This window comes from Somniosus microcephalus, chromosome 3 (genome assembly GCF_052327205.1).
Source record: "Somniosus microcephalus isolate GS21.2 chromosome 3, FLI_Smic_1.0, whole genome shotgun sequence".
NCBI lineage: Eukaryota > Metazoa > Chordata > Chondrichthyes > Squaliformes > Somniosidae > Somniosus > Somniosus microcephalus.
In genome coordinates, this window is record NC_140989.1 from 330,802,523 (window position 1) to 330,829,032 (window position 26,510).

Below are 26,510 nucleotides of genomic sequence, written 5' to 3' on the forward strand. Positions count from 1 at the left end.
AGAATGGCCAGAAGCCAGTCACAAAGCAGAACTGTCTAAAGATATGCTTGCACTGAATGTTCTGTAATAAATCTAGATAAAACTTTTGTACTTTCTAGTATTGCATTTTGTAATTCAGCGCAACTTCTTTATTTTCCTGTTGAATACTCGTTCAGTACAGCGTTGAACTTAATTTTGTTTATTTGAGTTGAATCTAGTCTGTTAAAGATTGATGTGTATATTTGCTTTGGTCTCTGCCAGTGTGTTTCTGACTGGTTTCTTTACATTTGCAACAGGAGAAGTCACTGCCTGGTGTTGTGATGGCGCTGGTGTGTAATGTGTTTGATATGCTTTACCAACTTGCCAACCTCGAGGAGCCAAGGTGAGATTTCATAGTTTCACATAGAACATTCAAAATTACACCGTTTTCAAAGGAAAACTCTTACCTGTTGGGCAGGACCTGTAGAACTATTCATAATATTTGGGCAGGCAGGCTTTTACCATTGACCCCTGATTACTTTACACATGGTCAATGTGAGAAACCCCAAAGGTAAATTGCTGTTCTCTGCTGAAAGCGCAAAGTCCTCGCCTCCACATGACAACACCGCTAGAATTGGTCATTGACCGTGTGGGGAACTGAAGGCACAGACCTCAAACTTGCTGCACCACATGTTGCGTATGAGAAAAGCTCGAGCACTGAGGGAGCCCCGAGTTACAAATCTATTCTACTTTGAGTTGGAGTTAAAATTCAATTCCTTGAACTTACTAAGGCTATGAAACAAAAAATCTATTTCTCTAAAAGGACTAAAATGCACATTCCAAATGTTTGCACTTGTTTGACATTTTGTTTTGTAATCATTTTAAATATTTGTAACATAAAGCAAAGTAAAAGGAGACAGTATTTGTGTGGACTGTAAACAAAAGAATCCTGCCAGCTTAAAATTATTGCATTCTAATACTGCCTCAAACTTTGATTTGTATTATGTTTATTTACCTGTCCATCTTTCAGGATAACAGTGCGCGTTAGAAAGTTGCTGCTGTTGGTTCCTACTGACCCAGCCATTCAGGAAGCACTGGACACACTCGATGCTTTAGGCAGAAAAGTAAGTAGCTGCATTCTTTTATATTTTTCCCCAATGTTACAAAAAAAATTTAGATGATGCACAGCAGCACTCCCCTACCTTTTTAAAGGTGTGGGAAAACGGGAGCACCCAAGCTTTAGCTAATGCCTCGACCTTTTAACAGGATTATTTAGTACATTAATTTTTGAGAGATGATCCTGATCTTGCTACAACAGTCCCAGGTAAGAAGAAAAGCTTTTCTGTCTGAAACAACCAAATCTCTCCGAACTATTGTCGGCAGGTCAGATCAATCCTAACTTCCATATTAACAATCACATGGGGAAAACAAAATCCCTTCATAAACATACTGCACCCCTTGATGTTTAAAGCACTTAAATAAAATCTTTTTCTGAAACGAATAGAAACAACCCAAACAATCTGTTTACAAAAAAAAAAGCATATCTCTTTCATGACTGGAATTACGATTTACTTCCAAGCATTGACTATTTCGGTCCTGATCAAAGGTATATTTAGAAAACTATCAACTTCTCTGTGGTTGGATGATCATGAAACACTGTCCTTGTCCAACTTTTAACTTCACTGAATAAACATGCTTATTTCAGGGCCAGCATCCTTAACAGAAGTCTGAGCGGGCTAAGTTTACTGTGGGATTTTGATTGCTCTCTTGAGGAATTTGGAGATTAAAGATTTATTCTCATAATAATGGAGTGTGCCTTTTTACCTGCTTCATCTGAGATTTTGCAAGTGTCGTGCAAACATTTTTTTCAAAAGCTTGAATGTGAGTCGCAGGATGATTATAAGCACCGCATAAGGATCTGCAAAACCTTTTTTTGGATTTTGTGTTATTGGACTTGATCATTTTGGGTCCCTGTATTAAACTTCTTTTTTTGAAAATGGAAAACATTTTTATAAAAAAGTATAATGCTCAGGAACTTAACCTCGCACCACCCCCTCTCTCTCTTTCCCCCCCCCCCCCCTCCACATACCTGGAGAATGAGAGTAGTTCCAGGCACCTCATGTCAGAGTAAAGAATATCCTGTTGCCCCCACTTATACCTGACTCGCATCAAATCAGCTGGACGTATCATTTGTTGCATCAACTCTGGTCTCTGCTGCTGTTTCCTTCAAAAGAGCACTAGGTGGAAAACTAGTCTTGAGCCTTGTGTGCAGCAGGGGCTGGGAAGAATGCATGTCTGCCTCAGGTGGCAAATTCTTGAGAGATTGCAGAGTTTTTTTGCCTGGATAGCAGGTTATTCATTCTGTATGTGGGTGCTGAACGGTATTCGGAGGATGACATGCCGGTGATCGATCTATTTGTGCTGGAATAGCAGGTTTAAACTGAGGATTATTTTTATCTTTAGCAGAAAACGTTGCTGACTGATTCAAGTCACCAAACATCCAAATCACCCTCGCTGTCTTCAAAGCATCACCATCAGCATCAGCCTAGTGCAAATACTATTCTGGAGAGTCTGTTCAGATCATCGGCGCCAGGGATGTCCACCTTCAGAGTACTCTATAATCTAGAGGTATGAATTAGTCAAATTGTAAAACTTTTGGATTTCTTGCAATAGACCAGAGCATCTTATTGTAGGTTTTCTGTGACGACTTTATCATGCCACCATATTGACCCATAGGGGCTTCACAGTAAATGGAAGTATCATATGGAGCTAATGTATATCATAGCTGATGTTTGTGGTTTGGCAGATTGAAGCATCCGCACATTCTACCTCTGATTTCATGCTGTTCCCAGAAGCTTGAGAAGGCTTCAGTTATATCCCCACAGCCATGTGAAAAGGATAGATTCCTTCTTGACTTGTTGATTTGCTCAAAGATGGATTTGTTGGCAACTTTCCAAAAGACATTTGCTCATTTTAAGCAGAAGCCATGTTAGATAAACTTTAGTGCTGGGTGGTTTTAATTTCCTGTGTAGGAAGCTTCTGTGGGGTGTCTTTCAGTTTCATTGTATAAAGATGATCATTCATAAGCTCCAAGCAGAGAAAATAATCCTGGTGAATCATAGAATAGTACAGCACAGAAGGAGGCCATTCGGCCCATTGAGTCTGTGTCGGCTCTTTCAAAGAGCAATGCAGTTAGTCCCACTCCAGTGCTCTTTCCCCATATCCCTGCAATTTTTTTCTCCAAGTATTTGTCAAATTTCCTTTTTGAAGGCTACCAGTGAATCTGTATCCACCACCCTATCATGCAATGCATTCCAAATCCTAAACACTCATTACGTAAAAAGGATTTTCCTCTGGTTCTTTTGCCAATCACCTTCAATGTGTTCTCTCTGGTTATTGACCTTTCAGCCACTGGAAAATGTTCCTCTTTATTTACTCTATCTAAATCCTTCATGATTATAAACACCTCTTTGCCAGAACCTGAATGTCATGGAGTCCCCTAAATCCTACCCTTTCTGATAATCTAAAGGCGATCAGCCAAGCTTACCTCATCTTCCTTCCTACTCTGTTCAATCTTGGGGTGCCCTGCACTATGACCTCAGTTTCTCAGTAAAAAAAAATAATGGAATGATGTTTCATTTACTCTGCAAAAGAAATACAAATTTTGAACAGGATAGGCATTGCTGCAGATCATGTACTTGTACTTATCTCAAATTGTACATGATGGGGATGGAGGAGTGTACTTTTTTTCTCCTACCAAAGCCAATCAATAATTTGAGTTTAAAAAAAGTAATTGACAACAGACTTTTCTAATTATCTGCATTTCATGAGTAACACACTGATTTCTGATGAGTTACCTGCATGTACTTTATTTCCCTCAATTAGTGACTCCGTATTGGATGAGGAACAGTAGGACCCTAGGTCTGTTGGAACTGAGCATTAATTGACCTGCGCATATCTCGCAGGCTCAACCTGTTGCCCAACATTGTGAGCTCGATGTGATGCAGTGCTCCAAGTCTCCCATTTGACAGCTTACTGCTTGAGAGGCATCAACCTAATTGTGCATCTATTTCTTCTTTCAATTTTGGATACTTTGTTAGTACTGTATAATGAAAAACATCTACTCCAAAAGCTTGAAATACTAAGTGGAAATAATTTGTGCATTGGTTCTTGGCTAATAACTACAGCGCTCAAGGATGTGAAACTGCCATTATCTTTACTAATTTCCAGTCTATTCACTCGACTCATTGGAAAATGTATGAGCCAATTGCAACCTGTTGGTTGTTGGTGGTGGGGAAAGTAATTTGATTGCTGCTGTTGATTTGGACATTTATGCTGTTTGTGCAGGTTCTCAGTTCCAAGCTGATGCCTACATCAGATGATGAGATGGCAAGAAACTGTGCTAAATCTTTCTGTGAAAATTTCCTCAAAGCAGGAGGTTTAAGGTGTGTGTGTTTTATTATCCACAGCTTTTCCCCATTGTCTTTTTCATTCCACCTGCCATAAAAGCACATGAAAACAAAATTTGATTAAATTTTTTTCTTCTCCATTTGTTGGCAAGTGTTATAGTGGTTCGATTTGTCACTAGGAAAACTTTAAATGTAGTACACTACAGTAATTTAAATAACTTATGCAAGAGGGGCTGTCTGACTGTTAACATTTCAATGGTAGTGTGATGAATGAGGTGAAATTGCACTCAGCAAATTTGCTTTTCAATAGAATCTGTTAACAGATGTATTCTTGGAGTTTTAAACCAGAATCAATAAAATTTTAGCATTTTGCTGGGAAGGCCCAACTTGAGTAATCTGTTTTAAAACTTCAAGTTTAGTTTTTGTTTTTAAAACTTGAGGTAATCTCTCAAACATAGGCAGGAATGTACATTTGGAATTATGCCAAATGCTAAACTGTCGTCTTGCTTTTCTGATGTATCACCACAATAATATATATAGCCTACTATTATCAAATATGATGAAAACATCAGTACTCTGTCTTTTCAAGAATTTATCACTACAGTGGCAGTTGCAGCATATGGTTTCTCCTGCCTCCCTTATCATAGAATCATAGAAATTTACAGCACACAAGGAGGCCATTCGGCCCATCTTGTCCGTGCCAGCCGACAAAGAGCTATCCACCCTAATCCCACTTTCCAGCACTTGGTCCGTAGCCTTGTAGGTTACGGCACTTCAAGTGCATATCCAAGTACTTTTTAAATGTGATGAGGGTCTCCGCCTCTACAACGCTTTCAGGCAGTGAGTTCCAGACCCCCACCACCCTCTGAGTGAAAATAATTCTCCTCAAATTCCCTCTAAACCTCCGATCAATTACTTTAAATCTATGCCCCATATTGACCCCTCTGCTAAGGGATGTAGGTCCTTCCTATCCACCCTGTCTAGGCCCCTCATAACTTTATACACCTCAATTAGGTCCCCCCCTCAGCCTCCTCTGGTACAAAGAAAACAACCCCAGCCTATCCAATCTTTCCTCATAGCTAAAATTCCCCAGCCCAGGCAGGAGGGAGCTGTTCCGTTGGGACGGGCTTCACTTGGCCAGTGCTGGGACTAGAGTCCTGGCGGATCATATAACTAGGGCTGTAGAGAGGGCTTTAAACTAACTAGTGGGAGGGAGGTTCCTAGAGAGCAAATAATAAAAATGACAACAGAGAAGGTCATAGACTTAGGTAGCAGTGGGGAAATTAAAAACCAGAGCGTGTCAGGAAGGGGCCGAAGGTATGGAGTAAAAGGTAAAGTAATAAAAAGGGCAAAAGCAGGAACTAAGTGTCACAAGACATCTTTGAAAGTTCTCTATCTGAATGCACGTAGCATTCGTAACAAAACAGACGAGTTAATGGCACAAATAACTACATATGGGTATGATCTTGTGGCCATTACAGAAACATGGCTGCAGGGTGACTATGCCTGGGAATTAAACATACCAGGTTATTTAACGATCAGGAAGGAAGGGGAGGTGGGGTGGCTATGTTAATAAAGGAAAGAATCACTGTAATACAGAGAAATGATATTGGGTCAAAAGATCAGGATAATGAAACAGTTTGGGTGGAGGTAAGGAATAATAAGGGGAAAAAAACACTAGTGGGCGTAGTCTATAGGCCTCCGAACAGTTGCAACTCTGTTGGACGGAGTATCAATCAGGAAATAGTTGAGGCTTGTAATAAGGGAGCATCTATAATTATGGGGGATTTTAACTATCATATTAATTGGACAAATCAAATTGGGCAGGGCTGCCTTGAGGATGAGTTCATTGAGTGTATTAGGGATGTGTTTCTTGAGCAGTATGTAACTGAACCGACCAGGGGGCAAGCAACCTTAGATCTGGTCCTGTGTAATGAGACAGGATTAATTAAAAATGTCCTAGTAAAGGATCCCCTTGGAATGAGTGACCATAACATGGTTGAATTCCATATTCAATTAGAGGGTGAGAAGGTTGGATCTCAAACAAGCGTGCTAAGCTTGAATAAAGGAGACTATGAAGGTCTTGAGTGGAATTGAGTAGAGTGGATTGGGAAAATAGATTAAAGGGTAAGACGATACGTGATCAGTGGTGTACATTTAAGGAGTTATTTTACAACTTCCAAAAAATATATATTCCACAAAAGAAAAGGGTGTAAAAGAAAAGACAGCCATCCGTGGCTAAGTAAAGAAATTAAGGATAGTATTCGACTAAAAACAAGGGCATATAAGGTAGCCAAATCTAGTGGGACGATAGAGGATTGGGAAAACTTTAAAAGACAGCAAAAAATAACAAAAAGATTGATTAAGGAAGGGAAGATAAATTATGAAAGTAAATTAGCAAAAAATATAAAAACAGATAGTAAGAGTTTTTATAGTTATATAAAAAGAAAAAGGGTGGCTAAAGTAAATGTTGGTCCCTTAGAGGATGAGACCGGGAAATTAATGGTGGGAAATATGGAGATGGCAAAAACACTGAATATTTTATATCAGTCTTTACAGTAGAAGACACTAAGAATATCCCAACACTGGACAAACAGGGGGCTAAAGGCGGGGGAGGAGCTAAACATGATCAAAATCACTAAGGAAGTGGTACTCGGTAAAATAATGGGACTCAAGGCGGATAAATCACCTGGACCTGATGGCTTACATCCTAGGGTCTTGAGGGAAGTGGCGGTAGGGATTGTGGATGCATTGGTAATTTTCCAAAACTCCCTGGACTCGGCAAAGGTCCCGGCAGACTGGAAAACTGCTAATGTAACACCCTTATTTAAAAAGGGCAGTAGACAGAAAGCTGGAAGCTATAGACCGGTTAGCCTAACATCTGTGGTAGGTAAAATTTTGGAGTCCATTATTAAGGAGACAGTAACAGGACATTTGGACAATCATAATTTAATAGGACAAAGTCAGCATGGTTTTATGAAGGGGAAGTCATGTTTGACAAATTTGCTGGAGTTCTTTGAGGAAGTAACATATAGGGTGGATAAAGGGGAACCAGTGGACGTAGTGTATTTAGACTTCCAAAAGGCATTTGACAAGGTGCCACACAAGATTATTGCTTAAGATAAAAAATCATGGGATTGGGGGTAATATTCTGGCATGGATAGAGGATTGGCTATCTAACAGAAGGCAGAGAGTTGGGATAAATGGTTCATTCTCAGACTGGCAATCAGTAACTAGTGGTGTTCCGCAGGGGTCAGTGCTGGGTCCCCAACTCTTTACAATCTATATTAACGATTTGGAGGAGGGAACCGAGTGTAACATATCAAAGTTTGCAGATGATACTAAGATGGGAGGGAAAGTAGTGAGTGAGGAGGACATAAAAAACCTGCAAGGGGACATCGACAGGCTAAGTAGGTGGGCAGAGATTTGGCAGATGGAATACAATACTGGAAAGTGTGAGGTTATGCACTTTGGCAGGAAAAATTGTAGAGCAAGTTATTATCTTAATGGCAAGAAACTGGAAAGTACTGAAGTACAAAGGGATCTGGGGGTCCTGGTGCACGAAACTCAAAAGGTTAGTATGCAGGTGCAGCAAGTGATTAAGAAGGCCAATGGAATGTTGGCTTTCATTGCTAGGGGGATAGAATATAAAAATAGGGAGGTATTGCTTCAGTTGTACAAGGTATTGGTGAGACTGCACCTGGAATACTGCGTACAGTTTTGGTGTCCATACTTAAGAAAGGACATACTTGCTCTCGAGTCAGTACAAAGAAGGTTCACTCGGTTAATCCCGGGGATGAGGGGATGGACATATGAGGAGAGGTTGAGTAGATTGGGACTCTACTCATTGGAGTTCAGAAGAATGAGAGGCGATCTTATTGAAACATACAAGATTGTGAAGGGGTTGGATCGGGCGGATGCGGGGAGGATGTTCCCGATGATGGGTGAAACTAGAACTAGGGGGCATAGTCTTAGAATAAGGGGCTGCTCTTTCAAAACTGAGATGAGGAGGAACTACTTCACTCAGAGGGTGGTAGGTCCATGGAATATGCTGCCCCAAAAAGCTGTAGAAGCTACATCATTACAAATTTAAAACAGAAATAGAGAGTTTCCTAGAAGTAAAGGGAATTGAGGGTTACGGGGAGCGGGCAGGAATTTGGACGTGAGTCTAGGTTCGGATCGGTCATGGCCCTGTGGGTAGCGGAGCGGGCCCAGGGGCTGTGTAGCCTGATCCTGCTCCTATTTCGTGTGTCTAATTCTGTTAGATTCAGGAGATGGTTCTGTGATAGTGGATTGGCGGTTAGGATCAGATCAGCCATGATATTGAATGGCGGAGCAGGCTCGAGGGGCCGATTGGCCTACTCCTGCTCCTATTTCTTATGTTCTTGTAAATCTCCTCTGCACCCCCTTGAGTGCAATCACATCCTTCCTGTAATGTGGTGACCAGAACTGCACGCAGTATGCTAGCTGCGGCCTAACTAGTGTTTCATACAGTCCAAGCATAACCTCCCTGCTCTTATAGTCTATGCCTCGGCTAATAAAGGCAAGTATCCCCTATGCCTTCTTAACCACCTTATCTACCTGTCCTGCTGCCCTCAGGGATCTGTGGACATGCACTCCAAGGTCCCTCTGATCATCTGCACTTTTCAGTGTCCTACCATTTATTGTGTATTTCCTTGCCTCGTTAGCCCTCCCCAAATGCATTACTTCACACTTCTCCAGATTGAATTCCATTTGCCACTGTTCTGCCCGCCTGACCAGCCCATTGATCTCTTCCTGCAGTCTGCAGCTTTCTTCATTAACAACCACGCGGCCAATTTTTGTATCATAACCTGTGCATTCTTTCCAAAACATCAGCCTCGTTCATGCAGATATTCTTTTTGGCAATTTCCACTTAGCAGCATTTCATACTCCGCACACCAAGAGATTTATATTTAGCATGATCTTTAATCATGTCATTTTGTAAGATTTTATATGTTGGCGAGCTTTCAACTTCACAAAGGTAATGGATCTCTCTGAATATGACTGCTACAATTTCAAAGTCAAACTCATGATTTTATAGGTTGAGGTTTTTTTTAACTGATTTGGACACGTGTCACTGACTTCAGACTGGCAAAAGCTGCTTCTGACTGGTTTGGAGTACCATTAATTATAATGTGCAGAAATCGACTTGATTTTTACCCTAAACTTTACAAATTGCATAACATACTACCTTGCACTAACTGTTAGTGTTTATAATGACACCATCACATAAGAAATGAATTGGAAGCAGTACAACCAGCCCAAAAGCTCAGCAATGTACATTGCTTTCAAAAAATGATTGGTTTTAAAACTGTGTTCTCGAGATGGTTTTAATCTTTCATAACTGGCAAAATAGGGATATTTTTTGTTTAATTTTGTGCAGTTCCAAATTAGCTAAAGTTAAAATGGAATTTGCCTTTCATAAACAGAAGCAGGCCATTCAGCCCATCAAGTCTGCACTCATGCCAAAATAATTGTACTCGGTCAAGTCATTAACAGATCCTCGGAAACTAGACTGCATGAGCATCTGCTCATCAACATTTTCCAATAGTTCACATCTTTAATCATGGATAATTGATGTTGGAGACTGCAAACCTGATTGGTCTAGTCACTTACCAAACCCCTGCAAGAAATACATTCTAAAAGGGATTTAATTTACCTTTTCTGGACTGATTCTAATTTTATTAAGTATTGTGCTGTATGATTCAGTATTTTGCTGTAATAATTTAGCATCTGGTAACTTATTAGTCAATTTGATCATGTAACTTTAGGCTATATACATTGTCCTGTCAGTGTAGTCTTTGTTGCCTCGGAGAGACACAAGAACATGGTAGGCATCCACTGTGATCGCCAGGGCACTACATACTGCAGTTGGCTAATATGCATGCTGTTGCACACATGACATGTATGAGGGTGCAGGTTTTTGGATCGTAGGAGACTGTCTACTTTTGGAAACACCTTTTCACTATAAAACCAAAACACAAGTGTTGGGGGAGGGTGAAGCCAGAACTTAACAATGGCACAGCTGAGTGTTCTCTCATTGCTGTTTTGTAATTCTGACTATTGTTCTCTAATATATCACAACCTCAATATAAAGTATGTAGGTTACAGTCACTCCATAGTGGAAAGCTTGTACAAAATAGTCCTGGTAAATATGGTTGTGAAAATCATACTGCTTTTTTTGATAATTCTCACCGAGGAAATGGCAGGCATTGATGTGTGATTTATAAACGGATACACCTTTTCACTTTTTATATTCCAGTTTGGTGGTGAATGTTATGCAGAGGGATTCCATTCCATCTGAGGTGGATTATGAGACAAGGCAGGGAGTTTATTCAATCTGCCTACAGCTTGCAAGGTGAGAACCAATGTACATTGCATCACGCAACAGAAAAAACCATAATGTGCATAGTTGAGGTAGGCTCTCCTAATGGCTGCTAATGAAGTGAGTAGTGACGTCAGGCAAGAATAAGATCAGGCTCAGATGTGGTGCTCCCCACACTCCAATAATGTAGCAGCACTTTCTGTCCAGCCACACGCATAAAGAATGGCCTCTTGAATGAGACACCAGAGACCGGAGCCCAGAAGTATTACCCTAGTGAGGGGTCAAAGCCTTCAAGAGAAGGGAAAGGGAGGGAATTAATTAACTATTTAGTGAGCTGCATTGGAGATCAAGTTGTTCTGGCCATTCAAAGCAGCAGCATTTGGACACCAGCACTTAAAGTACAATTAAAGACCTATCCATAATGTCCAATATTATCACAATTCTTTTATGAATTAAGACATTTTGTTTTAATATTTTAATAACTATGATAGAATATATCTGCTTTTGCAGTGTTGCACTTGCTGTCAACACTACACTTTATCATGCGCCTTACTTTTTTTATTGAGAGGTGAAGCTTGTTGAGTTAATTTAATTTGACAAGCGTACAGTAGTGTAGTGGTTATCTTTACTGGACTAATAATCCAAAGAAGGTGAGATCACATTCCATCAGGGCAGTTTGGGTATTTGAATTTAGTTTACAAAACAAATTTGCGATAAGCTGGTATCAGTAAAAGCGACCATGAAGCTGTCGGATTGTCGTAAAGAACTCAACTGATTTAGCCATGTCCTTCAGGGAAGGAAACATGCCATCCTCACCCTGACTGACCTATATGTGACTTCAGTCCCACACCAACGTGGTTGACTCTTAGCAATAGCAAAATACTGCGGATGCTGGAAATCTAAAATAACAGAAAACGCTGGAAAAACTCAGCAGGCCAGGCAGCATCCGTGGAGAGAGAAACCGAGTTAACGTTTCAGGTCAAAGACCTTTCGTCAGAACTCTGGTTGACTCTTAACTGTCGGCTGAAGTGGCCTAGCAAGCCAGTCAGTTGTATCAAAACTCGCCACCTTCTCTGAACAACTAGGAATGGGCAATAAATGCTGCACTTGGCCAACAATGCCCACATCCTGAGAATGAATTTTTAAAAATTGACTTGCGATCCGGTAACTATATAATGGAGATGAGGCTGTAACTCAATTTTGAAACAATCGAAGTAATTCTGGAAATAAGTACTTTTAAAATTCCAAAGGACACTGTGCCAACCAGCCAGGTGTTTCTATTGAAGTTTGTGATTAAAGTGACATTGTAAAATAAATTCCTCTGTTAGTTTACCAATCCTTCAGAAACCTGACCAGCAGTGTGAGGTAGATTCATGCTCATAATCCTTTTGTACATCATTACTGATAATAGCTCTTATCCTGTTGCAGAACTTTGTCATATAAATAATTGATGATCAAAATTCACAATCACCAGTCTGATGGTGCAGGACTTTGATGTGTCAGCCTGCTGTGTCAGAGTGGTGGGTTGTGGATTCTCAGTTGCAGTTTCCTAATTGGGGAGTGGAAATCTGGAACTTGGTCCGCCAAAAGGGTGTGGATGTTGGGTCAAATTAAATGTTGAAGATTGAGATCGATGTTTTTAGGTATGGGTATCGAGGGATATGGAGCAAAGGTACAGATCAGCCATGAATTAATACAATGACAGAACAGGCCCAAGGGGCCAAATGGCCTACTGCTGTTCCTACATAACAAAGTTGCACGCTTCAGCTGAGTTGTCGAGGGGAAACTCCTGGGTGGGGGTGAGGTGGTCTCTTACAAGGGGGCAGTACAACAGCGTGGCTGCCTTGAAAGTTCAGGAACAAGCAGCCATTGAAAAGCTACAGGCTTGGGCAAGCTTGAGTGAGGATATGCTGGGAATACCTTAATTATAGGATTTTGTGAGGGTGCAGAGGAATGTGGCTGAAAACATGCACTGAATTGAATGCTGCAAAAAAAAAATTAAACTTGCTTTCATTCCTTTCCAGATAGTGTTTGTCCTCAAAATCCAGTGAAGCTATAAAATTATTATACCCTCAGAATAATTTGATATTGAACTTGATTTCTTCCCATTTACCCCCTTCAAAAAATAGATTAAAATGTGTGTGCCAATATTAGAATGTTGTTCCCCCCCCCTGTCTAATTCCACCATGGGCAAAGAGGGTAAGAATTATTTTCAAACAACAGTAATTTTTGACTTGAAAAGCATTCACAAATCTCTACTCCGCATGTTGCATAGGCTAAGTGCAGATTACAAGGCTGCAGCATAATTGAAATGTTCTGATAATAGCTTGAAATAAGCGCCATCCAAACTAAATGAGGACATTTTATCTTTCAAGATAGTACCTGGAGCTTTAGTTTCTGACTAAATGAGTTATGTTGCTATATTCTAAATCTATTTGCTCTGAGTGTCTCTGGACTCTTGGCCGACTAGTATGGATTTTGCTATAATCCAATATATGGATATGCAGTCAGGAGACTAATTCAGAAAACATCCTAATAATCTCCTACTACAGCTGTATTGGGACTCTATCTATTTTTATACCAAGTGTCTCCTTCATCAGGTTTCTGTTAGTTGGGCAGACCATGCCTCCTACTTTAGATGATGATTTCCTGAAGGATGGAATGGAAGCACTGTCCTCCCGCCCATTTCGCAACATCGGCCGGCAGAGCAGTCGGCAGTTATCGATGTGCGGTGGCCAAGAAAAATCAACTATGAGGCAGATGAGTGTGACATCAGATCGGTCATCTATCAGAATTGAGGAGATTATACCTGCTGCCAGAGTGGCAATACAGGTGAGTAAAGCCAATAATATTTGCAATGGTGCTATCCGTGTAACACTGGTTTTTGTGCATTAATGTCCAGCTGTCTTGAAAGTGCAACATGTTTTAATGGAAGGTAACAATATGAGCAAGTCTTGTCACTGCTGAGTAGTTAATCATACTGTTCCTTTCTTGTAAAGTTTTATTTGATTTCTGTGGCCCAGCTGCAACCTGAGAAACTGTGCCCATCCACACCTAACAAAATGGAAATAAGGCCATTGTGTTTACCACCATTTGCACTGCAAGAGTGTTGGGTACATGGGCCACCTGTTAGATCAAGGCATTTAGCAATTGTTGGAAGGAGTACCGGGGGCAGACCTGGAACAGAGGTCTATGCAAATAGTCCTAAGATTGAGGGCCTCCATAGGAAAGAAGGAAATTCTCGCTCTAAAATTTTTTTTGGCAAGACAGCACATTGGCCACCCCTTCTTACTGAAGGGGCCTGCAGTTGCACATCCCCACTTCTACACTGGTGCATCTCTTCAGCAGAGGCCAGGGAAGCTCTTCTGGGATGGGAAGAGAGGTGGGAGGAGACTGGAAAACTGGACCAGGGTTAATGGACCATGTCAGGTGAGCACAAATGTTCATCTGTCTCACTTCTTCAGCTGGTGGAACTGCTGAGTAGAAAGCCCAGGCCAGCATGTCTACTCCACAGCATGGGTTCAGTGTTTCATTATCACAAAATTCTGGACTGACTTTTTATGATTCTGTTTGCAGCATTTGACAGAGGCTTGAATGCATGAGATTATTTAAATAACATACATACCCTTTCAAAACTCTTGAGTTGTACAGTTGGGTTTTAGGCATACAGCTTTCTTCAAATACCCCTAAAGTTTTTTTTTAAAGTTATTTGCTGCCCACATGTGAACATGGGACAGATGGCAATGAATGACGACATAACCTTGTCGTGACACAACTGAAGGGGCAAATCAGTTTGCAGATTTAGCAACTCCATTGAAGAATAAAATGTTACTTATTTGAACAAATTGTAACTGGAATCATCAGGTAACGGCTGTACCTGTGTTTCCACCTGATGTCACTTGCTCGCCCTCAGTGGTATAGCATGCCAGTTACTTACAAAGTCCAGTGATTTGTGTATTTTAGTTACTGTGAACATGTGTAACTTTGTGTTGCAGACGATGGATGTGAATGATTTCACCTCAACCGTGGCCTGCTTCATGAGGCTGACATGGGCAGCAGCAGCTGGACGTCTTGACCTGGTGGGGGGCTGCCAGCCAATTAGAGAGAGTACCAATTCTTTATTTTCTGTTGGTATCCGAAATAGGCTCAGCAGTTCAGGTGAGGAAATCTCGTGTGTCCTTGAAGCTTTTACCAGCTTAAGTAATCTTTATTTGTTTGCTTTATTTTGAAGATTGGAGTCCTGGTGTCAATAGTTTTTCAAATTAGATACCAGAACAAGTAGTATAAAATAGATATTTGCCATGATAGGAAAATCTACTACCTGTGATGTGCCTCCCAAACGTTGCCAAAAGCAACAAAGATGTTTCACAATTCTCTGAATTTTTTTTATTTTCTGTACTCTACTATAGTTTCCATGTCAAGTATCATTCTTGATCATGAGGGTCAGTAAGTGACTTAATCTGACCTCTGCCAATGCTGCTCTTGTCGTCTGGGGTTATACTCCTGAATTTGCTTTTTCCTTCACTCTGGAACCTGTGTACACTCCACTCGCCACTTTTCTGGCATAGCATAACAAGTCGGGAACTCGCCATTTGTTGAATCACATGGTTCGAATGCATATCCTCCAACTCCATGATATGGTGTGTTGGAACTCAACCGTAATTCTTGATTTGGAACAGTTGGTGAGACACACCAAATCTGATGGTTTAGTAGTTTTGATTTGACATATGAATTTTCATTATTAACAGTGTCCTATCGTGGTATCCGATAAATGGCACAGAAGCAGATTCCATAGTTTGGAGGATAAGCCAAGCAAAGGGTCTTTTGGTAAAGAACATATCTAATTTACCATCAGGTTAACCTAATGCAGGATAAGGAGAAGACTACTCCCTCAAGTGGAATAACACTGCAACTGTTTAACTTTTTACAGGCAGCACTTGCAGTACAGGAAGTGAGGGTGAATCAACCACACTACATGCAGGCATATGTGTGAAGCAGCACTCAGTCTCCACCAAAGATACTCTCATTGCTCGAGAGGCCTTATCACTTCTAGTCACATGTTTACAGCTCCGGTGCCAGCAACTAGGTAATGTCTTTCACAGATCAGTCTGTTATATTTGAGAATTGGATCTACGTCCTTCATAATACTGTATGTTAAGTAGCAACATAAAAGGTTATGTCTTATTTTATAAGAAAAAGATATACTACGCTAAGTGTTCTGACCATCCAATGTAAAAATATGTAATTGAAGGGCTTCTTGGTAGATCTCTGCTTCTTGCAGAGAAGTCCAAGAGGATGCCCTTTGGTGATGCACTCCTGCCTCATATTGACATCTTTGTATTTGCTTTATTTTCAAATCAACAGTGTGAATAGAAAAAATTCATGTTTTTTGTGGCGCCTCTAACTCGACATCCCAGTATGATCCAGAATTGGCTTTACCAAATTCTTACAAACGCAAATTTTCTGTGCTTGAAAATTGATGAGGTTTTGTTATGAGAAACAATTGTGGATTCTTTTAAACGAAGCAGCTGAGATTTGCACAAATAGACAAGCCCACAAGGAAAGAAAAGCTGGAAATAATCAGCCAGCTGGAATTTATTTTGACGGTAACTGGCTTTTTGGAAGGAGGAGCTGCAGAGAGTTGAGTAAATCCAATTTGAAAATAACTGTCATGTCACCATCTTCACATTTTAAGGATATGCAGGTAGATATAGAGGGCAGCTTAGGGTGAGGGGAATTACATTAAGTTGTAGGTGAAATGTAAAATAAACATAGATGGAGAGTCGAGACTTGAAGGAAACCAGAAGCATTAAAAAAAATTGAATTCGGATATACCTGTGCTAAAGTGATATGGTAAATGAGATGAATAGTTGCTTGTTTGCAATGGTGGTGATAGACTAGGAAAAAGATCAGGTAAACATGGTTTGCTCTTTTGTTTTTAGGTTCTTTTTATATTCTTCCTTGTGTGAGTGATTTTATCATTGACATTCTACTTGGATCCCCCAGTGCTGAGGTAAGAGAAATAAAAGTTGCCTAAAAAATCTGGTTAGTGTCACGATTTTCTCTGGGTGAACCAGCAAGTGCTACATTACTGGTATACTCTGTGGCGGAGCAAATAAGAGATCAAACAGACATCACATCTGGGAATAGACAGGTTTCCATAGGGTAGGCTGAGTGAACTTGGTGTTGGTTGAGTGATTCCCATTGTGAATGATTGTTTAGCAATGGCTACACAATATGAATGGACAAGTCAAGCAAATATGAAAAAGTGCACCAATTGCCCTCGTTAACTCTTCAGCTATTTATGGGTTCCAGCTGTGTAGATGTGAAGGGTACAACAATATTGGACAGTATTTTGAGTGGCCTTCCTGAAAGTGGTGTATGTATTTTTATAGTACGTATACAGTTTGGGATCAATCTTGTTTGTATTTTGAAGATGTTGTCAGCTGTTTCGTACGTTCACAGATCAGAAGGGTTGCCTGGGATCAGTTGTACACACTGAGTCAGACGGATACCTCCACAAACCCAGAAATACAGAAACCTAATCAGTTCCTTCTGCATGTCGTCCTGACAACACAGCTGCCACTGTGGTCCCCAACCAGCATCATGCGTGGAGTCAACCAAAGGTAAGTTCTGAGTCGGTAAAATCAAAATAAAGGCCTAATCTGATCAAAAACATTGAGAAACTCTCTTTGTAGTAATAGATCTCCCATGGCATTACTTAAAAGCAATCTGGGGTTTGGAGCACAGTTGTAATGGTTAGAAGCTAACCTAGTCTGTTCCTTGAAGACTACTGCTCGGGTAGTCTCCTTGGAGATACTATCTAAATAGGTGATGAGGTGATTAAGAGGCTAATTACTGTTTAATGTTTCTCTAGATTGGCAATTATTGTTACCTCAGTATGCTCTCCAGGTTATCTCTAAATCAGAACAAACTGATGAAAATAAACTAGGACTCTCTGTTTAAGACTTTTCAGTTGTGTAAGACACTCAAAACTTATACAATTATAGGTTTACCGTGTATTTTCTCAGCGAAACCTATAAGCTTATTTTTTTTTTTAAAGTTACAACCAGGAGAATAGCACCAAGGTATTACTTGAATTACTTTTGATGAGTTAGCTGTACTACAACAGAGCACTACACCTAGACCACATCATTTTCATAATTATCATGTTTACAAAAATCTAGTACTTGATCTTCCAGTATAATTTAGATCAAAAAACTAATGGTTTTGAATCACTCCAGTTATAGAGTAGTGCTGTATTATTCCTGAATTCTTGTTGGAGTTGAGCAGATTTTAAATTGACCACTTGTCGTGTGGCTAACCAGACTTCAATGATTGTCTAGTACAGTACAGTGAAAATCGCAACATGCAGTAGTTGCTTAATTTACTGCACTTAGCATTATATTTTCAACTAACATGCCTACTGTCAAATCTCAAGGAAGTATGGTATTCTTAAGGAATCGTTTTGTCACCACCAAAAATTCAAACTATTTATACTTTGCTGTGCCTCTGTAATGTATCTTAGATTGTTCCTTTGTGTTAAATGGAGCTTACCAGAAACTATACGTGTATTCATAAGCGTAAGATTGCTGACTTACCGACTTTTGTTTTTACTTCAGGTATGTGACTTCCTTATACTGTATCTGCATCTTAGTCATTAAGGGGTTTTTTTTCTCCCAAAAGACATGAGCACTTAGTCTTAATCTTTGAGATTTTGGTTCAAAGTTAAAGAATTTCATGGTTTACTAATATCAATGCCAAGGGAGCTCCTCAAGCATTCACGTAACCCAAGGCAAGACTCAGCAGGAGATCTTACGATTGAAAAACTAAAACCATTACTGGGAGGGGAAATAAAAGAAACAAAAATTAGAAGGTTACATGAGAAGGGGTCAGATGGATTTTCTGAGTGCCTGAAAAATGCCATGATGGATTATACTGTAATGGTTGAAAAGATTGTAGTAAATTATGCACCAATGAACTTTCATAGTATGCTTTCAAAGTCTACAGCTTTAGACATTTGGAATTACAAAGTAGTATCTTCATAATAGTGCCACCCTCCAGATTTCAAAAATTGTACATGTTCCTGTAACTGTCCCATTCCTTTTTAAATGTTTCAACCTAGTAAGTATAGTGTTAGGTAGTCTACCTATAAGTTAATTTAAGCTGAGGGTTAGCTACTTCAATGACCCCTAATAGTTCTTTGCCATCATCACTGACTCTAGGATTGTTACATTATTGTCCAATTGTCTGTCTGATGCATTGAGTTGGATCTTCCTATAGTCCACATTGGCAGCACTGAAGCTGTCCAGTTTGATTCTCGGCAGCATTCATGTGCTTCAACGCTGACTCCTCAACCTCCCTAGCTGCTCACCTCAGGATGAGTCCTGTGGTGCGCGCTCTCGGCATTCCTTTCGACCCAAGCTGAGCTTTATACCCTACATCCACTTTTTTTTTATAACTGTTGCCTACCCTACTTGTGTCCCTACCTCACCCACACTTACCCCTCCAGAATCAATTCTATAATACTGTCTCAGCCAGCCTCCCAAGTTCTACCCTTAGCAGAATCCAGCTAATCCAGCATTCTGTGGCCTAAATTCACATATTACCCAGCTCCATTCCCTGTGCCCAAGCAAATTGATTGCAAAATGCTTATTTTAAGATCCTCTATAGCCTCGTCTTTCCCTATTTATGTCCCAGTCCACATCCTCTTTTCCCCTGATTACTGCTTATGCACCGACATATCTGCTTCACTATCCGAAGCCGAACTTTCAGTCTTTGCATTCGTGTCTCCTGGAATTATTTTGAAAGATCATTTCACCTTGTTACCTTGCCTTCAAAAGAATTTTATAAGCCGATCTCTTTGACCGTTAAGCCTATATCAATCTTCCCTTTCCTTGCCACCCGCCCCCCCCCCCCCCCAAAATGCCTTTTCTTCCTGTAGAAACATAGAAACATAGAAGATCGGAGCAGGAGTCGGCCATTCGGCCCCTCGAGCCTGCTCCGCCATTCAGTGAGATCATGGCTGATCATCCAAATTCAGTACCCGGTCCCTGCCTTCTCTCCATATCCCTTGATCCCTTTAGCCTCAAGAAATATATCCAACTTCTTCTTGAATATATTTAATGAATTGGCCTCTACTGCTGCCTTTGGCAGTGAATTCCACAGGTTCATCACTCTCTGGGTGAAGAAGTTCCTCCTCCTCTCTGTCCTAAATGGCTTACCCTTTATCCTTAAACTGTGACCCCTGGTTCTGGACTCCCTGACCATCGGGAACATCCTTCCTGCATCTAGTCTGTCTAGTCCTGTTAGAATTTTATAAGTTTTGATGAGATCCCCTCTCATTCTTCTAAACTTCAGCGAGTACAAGCCCAATCGACCCAATCTCTCCTCATATGTCATTCCTGCCATCCCAGGTATCAGCCAGGTGAATCTTCGCTGCACTCCTTCCATGGCAAGAACATCCTTCCTCAGATAAGGTGACCAAAACTGCACACAATACTCAAGATGTGGTCTCACCAAGGCCCTGTACAAATGCAGCAAGACATCCTTGTTCCTGTACTCGAACCCTCTCGCTACAAAGGCCAACATACCATTTGCCTTCTTAACTGCCTGCTGCATCTGCATGCTTACTTTCAGCAACTGGTGCACAAGGACGCCCAGGTCTCGTTGCACTTCCCCTTCTCCCAATCTATTGCCATTTAGATAATAATCTGCCTTCCTGTTTTTGACACCAAAGTGGATAACCTCGCATTTATCCACGTTATCATCTACGTTGACATCTACTTATAGAATCAAATCATAGAATGGTTACAGCACAGAAGAAGGCCATTTGGCCCGTCGAGCCCGTGCCGGCTCCTTGCAAGAGCACTACAGCTTGTCCCACTCCCCCGCCCATTCCCCATAGCACTGCAAATGTTTTTCTTTCGGGTACTCTCTCTTTTGAAAGCTGTGATTGAGTCTGCCTCCACCACCCTTTCAGGCAGTGCATTCCAGATCCTAACCACTCGCTGCGTAAAAAAGTTTTTTCTTATGTTGCCTTTGGTTCTTTTGCCAATCACCTTAAATCTGTGTCCTCTGGTTCTCGACCCTTCTGCCAATGGGAACAGTTTCTCTCTCTCTACTCTGTCCAGACACCATGATTTTGAATACCTCTATCAAATCTCTTAATTTTCTTTGCTCTAAGGCGAACAATCCCAGCTTCTCCAGTCTATCCACATAACTGAAGTCCCTCATCCCTGGAATTATTCTCGCAAATCTTTTCTGCACCCTCTCTAAGGCCTTCACATCCTTCCTAAAGTGTGGTGCACAGAATTGGACACACTGCTCCAGTTGAGGCTGAACCAGTGTTTTATACAGGTGGTTTATAATTTCCACGCTTTTGTACTCTATACCTCTATTCATGAAGCCCAGGATCCCATAACATTTGTTAACTGCTTTCTCAACCTGCCCTGCCATCTTCAACGATTTGTGCACACATATCCCCAGGTCTCTGATCATGCACCCCCTTTAGGATTGTACCCTTTAGTTTATCTTTCCCCCCCTCATTCTTTCTACCAAAATGTATCACTTTGCACTTTTCTGCATTATATTTCATCTGCCACGTGTCCGCCCATTCCACCAGCCGTCTGTCTTCCTGAAATCTATCACTCTCCTCCTCACTGTTCACTCTACTTCCAAGTTTTGTGTCTGCAAATTTTGAAATTGTGCCCTGTACACCCACATCCAAGTCATTAATATATATCAAGAAAAGCATTGGCCCTAGAACCGACCCCTGGGGAAAACCACTGTATACCTTCCTCCAGTCCAAAAAGCAACCATTCACCACTACTCTCTGTTTCCTGTCACTTAGCCAATTTTGTATCCATGCTGCCACTGTCCCTTTTATTCCATGGGCTTCAACTTTGTTGGCAAGCGATTATGTGGCACTTTGTCAAACACCTTTTGGAAGTCCATGTACACCACGTCAACCGCATTACCCTCATCAACCCTCTCTGTTACCTCATCAAAAAACTCGATTAAGTTGGCTAAACGTGATTTGCCTTTAACAAATCTGTGCTGGCTTTCCTTAATTAATCCACGCTTGTCCAAATGACTGTTAACTTTGTCCCTGATTATTGTTTCTAAAAGCTTCCCCACTACTGAGGTTAAACTGACCGGCCTATAGTTGCTGGGTTTATCTTTACATCCATTTTTGAACAAGGGTGTAACATTTGAAATTCTCCAGTTTCTAAGGATTGGAAGATTATGGCCAGCACCTCTGCGATTTCTTCCTTCCACTTTCTTCAGCGCCCTTGGATGCATCCTATCTGGTCCTGGTGACATACCTACTTTAAGTACAGCCAGCATTTCTAGTACCTCGTCTTTATCAATTCTTATCCCATCCAGTATCTCCTCTACCTCCTCCTTCATTATATCTATGGCAGCATCATCTTTGTTGAAGACATGCAAAGTATTCATTTAGTACCTCAGCCTCCACGCGTAGGTCTCCTTTTTGGTCCCTAATCGGCCCCACCCCTCCTCTTACTACCCGTTTACTATTTAGATGCCTATAGAAGACTCTTGAATTACCTTTTATGTTAGCTGCCATACAGCTGTGGTATCACAGTATGGTATGGCAGCTGTAGCTACTATGACCGGAAAGCCCTGCAGCGGGTAGTCAAAACTGCCCAACGCATTACCGGCACCCGGCTACCGACCATAGAGCACATATACCAGAAACGCTGTTTACGGAGGTCACGGTCCATCATCAAAGACCCTACCCACCCCAGCCACAGTCTGTTTGCCCTCCTGCCATCTGGGAGACGCTACAGATGCATTCGCACCCGTACGACCAGATTTAGGAACAGCTTCTTTCCCAGGGTTGTCATCCTACTGAACTCCACAAATAAACTCTAAAGCCTGCACATCTGCCAATGCACTTTATTATGTTTATGTTAATGTATTACAAGCCAAATGTATGTTGAATGTTTAAATGTCTTAATCCAAATGTACACTCTCGGGAGCCGCAAGCCTACATTTCATTGTACTGCACTTGTGCACTAACAATGACAATAAAAGTTGATTTGATTTGATTATTCTCATACCCTCCCTTTGCCCCTCTTATTTTCTTTTTCACTTCTCCTCTGAACTTTCTATATTTAGCCTGATTCTCAGATGTATGCTCGACCTGACGTCTGTCATATGTGCTCTTTTTCTGCTTCATCTTGCTCTCTCACCATCCAGGGAGCTCTGATAGTTGCCCTACCTTTCCCCCTAGTGGGAATGTACCTCGACTGTACACAAACTATTTCCTCTTTAAAGGCAGCCCATTGCTCGATTACAGTTTTGCCTGCCAATCTTGGATTCCAATTTACCCAGGCCAGATCCGTTCTCATCCCACTGAAATTTGCCTTCCAACAATTAAGTATTTTTACTCTAGATTGCTCCCTGTCCTTTTCCATAGCTAATCTAATCCTTATACTATGATCACTTCCCTAAATGCTCACCCACTGACACTTGCTCCACTTGACCTACCTCATTCCCCAGAACCAGATCCAGCAATGCCTCCTTCCTCGTTGGGCCGGAAACACACTGATCAAGAAAGTTCTCCTGAACACACTTCAGAAGTTCTTCCCACTCCCTGCCCTTTACACTTTTACTATCCCAGTCTATATTAGGATAGTTGAAGTCCCCCATTATCGCTACTGTATAGTTCTTGCATCCCTCTGTAATTTCTCTGCAAATTTGCACCTCCATATTTTTCCCACTAGTTGGTGGCCTATAGAATACACATAGTAGTGTAATGGAACCTCTTATTTCTTAACTCTAACCAAATAGATTCTGTCCTTGGCCCCTCCAGGACATCCTCTCTCTCTCTCTCCAGCACTATAATATTATCCTTAACCAATACTGCCACACCACCTCCTATCTTTTCTGCACACCCTATATCCAGGAATATTGAATACCCTTTATTGAGCCAGGTCTCTGTTATGGCCACAACATCATATTTCCATGTGGCTATTTGCGCCTGCAGCTCACCAACCTTGTTTACTATGCTTCATGCGTTCACATACATACACTGTAAACCTATCTTAAACCATCCTGTGTTCTAAGTCTGACCCCACCTAATACCTTACTATTTCTTGCTTTAGTGCTATCCGTCTCCCAATCCTTTGTGCCTTTTGTTACTCCTTTCTAATGCTACATTCTGGTGCCCACCCCCCTGCCAACTTAGTTTAAATCCTCCCCAACAGTACTAGTAAACCTTCCTGCGAGGATATTGGTACCAGCTCTGTTGAGGTGCAACCCGTCCGGCCTGTACAGGTCCCACCTTCCCCAGAACAGGCCCCAATGCCTCAGGAATCTGAAGCCCTCCCTCCTGCACCATCTCTCCAGCCACGCATTCATCTGCTCTCTCCTCTTATTTCTATACTCACTCAAGCGTGGCACTGGGAGTAATCCAGAGATGATTACCTTTGAGGTCCTGCTTTCTTTCTACCTATGTCGTTGGTACCAATATGGACTACAACCTCTGGCTGTTAACCCTCCCCCCTCAATGTTCTGCAACCGCTCAGTGACTTCCTTAACCCTGGCACCAGGAAGGCAACATACCATCATGAAGTCACGTCTAATTGTTGAATTTAATTTTTAGTCTAATTAAATTCAGTTCTCTTGTATGACTGTTTTTGCACATCAAGGGCATGGGGTACATTGAGGGTCACAGCCCAAAAAAACTTCCCAACAGCAATAATGCTCTGAATTTTTTTTACATGACATTTCTATGAATGTAAGTTAAGTTTCTGCTTAAGATGACCATGTTTCATTTTACCCAAATAGCAAATCACTGTTGTTCTTGTTTATTTTGCAGGCTTTTGTCCCAGTGTACTGAATATTTTGGCTTGAGGTGCCAATTGTTGGATGACTTAACGTGTAAGTATGACAGATCAATTTACAGGTTAAATATAAATGAACAGCATGTTCTTTCTTCGGGTCATCCGATCTGTGTATTAGACACATCCTCAATTTATCCTGCAGAAATGATTGTTTTCAAAATTTTAAATTGGATTTTTTGGCGATTTTCTAATTGTTGAATTACATTTTTTTTCATTTTAGTCTAATTAAATTCAGTTCTCTGGTATGACTGTTTTTGCAAATCTAGGGCAGGGATACATTGAGGGTCACAGCCCCAAAAAAACTTCCTAATACTGTAGCAATGTGAGTTAATATTGCAAGGCAATAAACTAATCAAAGGTTAAAATGCGTATTGGAATATTACATTCTTTGTTGTTACTATGCAGGACCATACTAACTATAGTTGGAGACTTTTAACCTCATTGATGTTAAGGCAGTAATAAACTTGATGCTACAAAAGATTTACCATGTAGTAAACCATAGAAGTTTGCAGCATAGAAGGTGGCCATTCAGGCTATCGCATCTATGCCAGCACTTTCTGAACCAATCCAAAGCTAATCGCACTTCATTGCCCTCTCCCCATAGCCCTGTATCTTCCTCTGCTGCAAACATTCCTACTATCCCCATTAAAGGTAGAATGGTTTTTGCCTCAACTACTCCCTGTAATAAAGCATTCCACGCTCGAACAACTCTGCATGAGGATATTTATCCTAACCCCACTTCTCACTCTTAGTTGCCATTTTAAATTGATGACTCTCCGTCCAGAGAAAATAGTCTTTCTCGCTTCGCCCAACAAAACCCTTCATAATTTTTAAAACTTCTCTTAAATCTTCTAGCATTCTCTTGCCCAGTGGAAATAATTCCAGTATCTCTGGTCGCTTTTATTTTCTATAATTTCTCGTCTGATATTCTTGAGGGATCTACGCTGTATGCTCTGCTTGGCTTCAATGTCCAGTTTATAATGGTGTCAGAATTGCACACAGTACTCTTAACTGTGGCCTAACCATTAGCATAACCTATTAACCTTATCTGTCAATCAACTTTCTAGCCAGAGTCATAGAGTCATAGAGTTTTACAGCACAGAAAGAGGCCCTTTGGCCCATCGTGTCTGCGCCGCCCATCCATCCCTGTCCAGTCTAATCCCATTTTCCAGCATTTGGTCCATAGCCTTGTATGCAATGGCATTTCAAGTGCTCATCCAAATGCTTCTTGAATGTTGTGAGGGTTCCTGCCTCTACCACCCTTTCAGGCAGTGAGTTCCAGATTCCAACCACCCTCTGGGTGAAAAAGTTCCTCCTCAAATCCCCTCTAAATCTCCTGCCCCTTACCCTGAATCTATGCCCCCTTGTTCTTGACCCCCCTACTAAGGGGAAAAGTTCCTCTTTATCTACCCTATCTATGCCCCTCATCATTTTGTACACCTCAATCAGGTCCCCCCCTCAGCCTTCTTTGCTCCAAGGAAAACAACCCCAGCCTGTTTAGTCTTTCTTCATAGCTGAGGCGCTCCATCCCAGGTAACATCCTGGTGAATCTTCTCTGCACCCTCTCCAAAGCAATCACATCCTTCCTATAGTGAGGCGACCAGAACTGCGCACAGTACTCCAGCTGTGGCCTCACCAGCGTTTTGTACAGCTCCATCATAACCTCCCTGCTCTTGCCTTCATTAGCCGAGGCATAGAATATAAGTATCCCATATGCCTTTTTAACCACCTTATCTACCTGTTCCGCTGCCTTCAGGGATCTATGTACATGTACACCAAGGTCCCTCTGACCCTCTGTACTTCCTAGGGTCCTACCACTCATTGTGTATTCCCTTGCCTTATTTGTCCGTCCAAAATGCATCACCTCGCACTTTTCAGGGTTAAATTCCATTTGCCACTTTTCCGCCCATCTGACCAACCCGT

At 41.3% G+C, this 26,510-nt stretch overlaps 1 protein-coding gene across 1 annotated transcript in view; it reads left to right on the forward strand.

Moving 5' to 3' along the window:
* Window positions 1-26,510, forward strand: part of usp24 (ubiquitin specific peptidase 24) — a 221,375-nt gene that overhangs the window by 120,815 nt on the left and 74,050 nt on the right. The window contains 11 exon segments of the mRNA XM_085983153.1: window positions 276-361; window positions 989-1,082; window positions 2,422-2,586; window positions 4,306-4,403; window positions 10,651-10,746; window positions 13,314-13,545; window positions 14,709-14,871; window positions 15,644-15,799; window positions 16,656-16,726; window positions 17,179-17,339; window positions 24,563-24,624. Of these exon segments, the coding sequence (XP_085839279.1) occupies window positions 276-361; window positions 989-1,082; window positions 2,422-2,586; window positions 4,306-4,403; window positions 10,651-10,746; window positions 13,314-13,545; window positions 14,709-14,871; window positions 15,644-15,799; window positions 16,656-16,726; window positions 17,179-17,339; window positions 24,563-24,624 (1,384 nt within the window).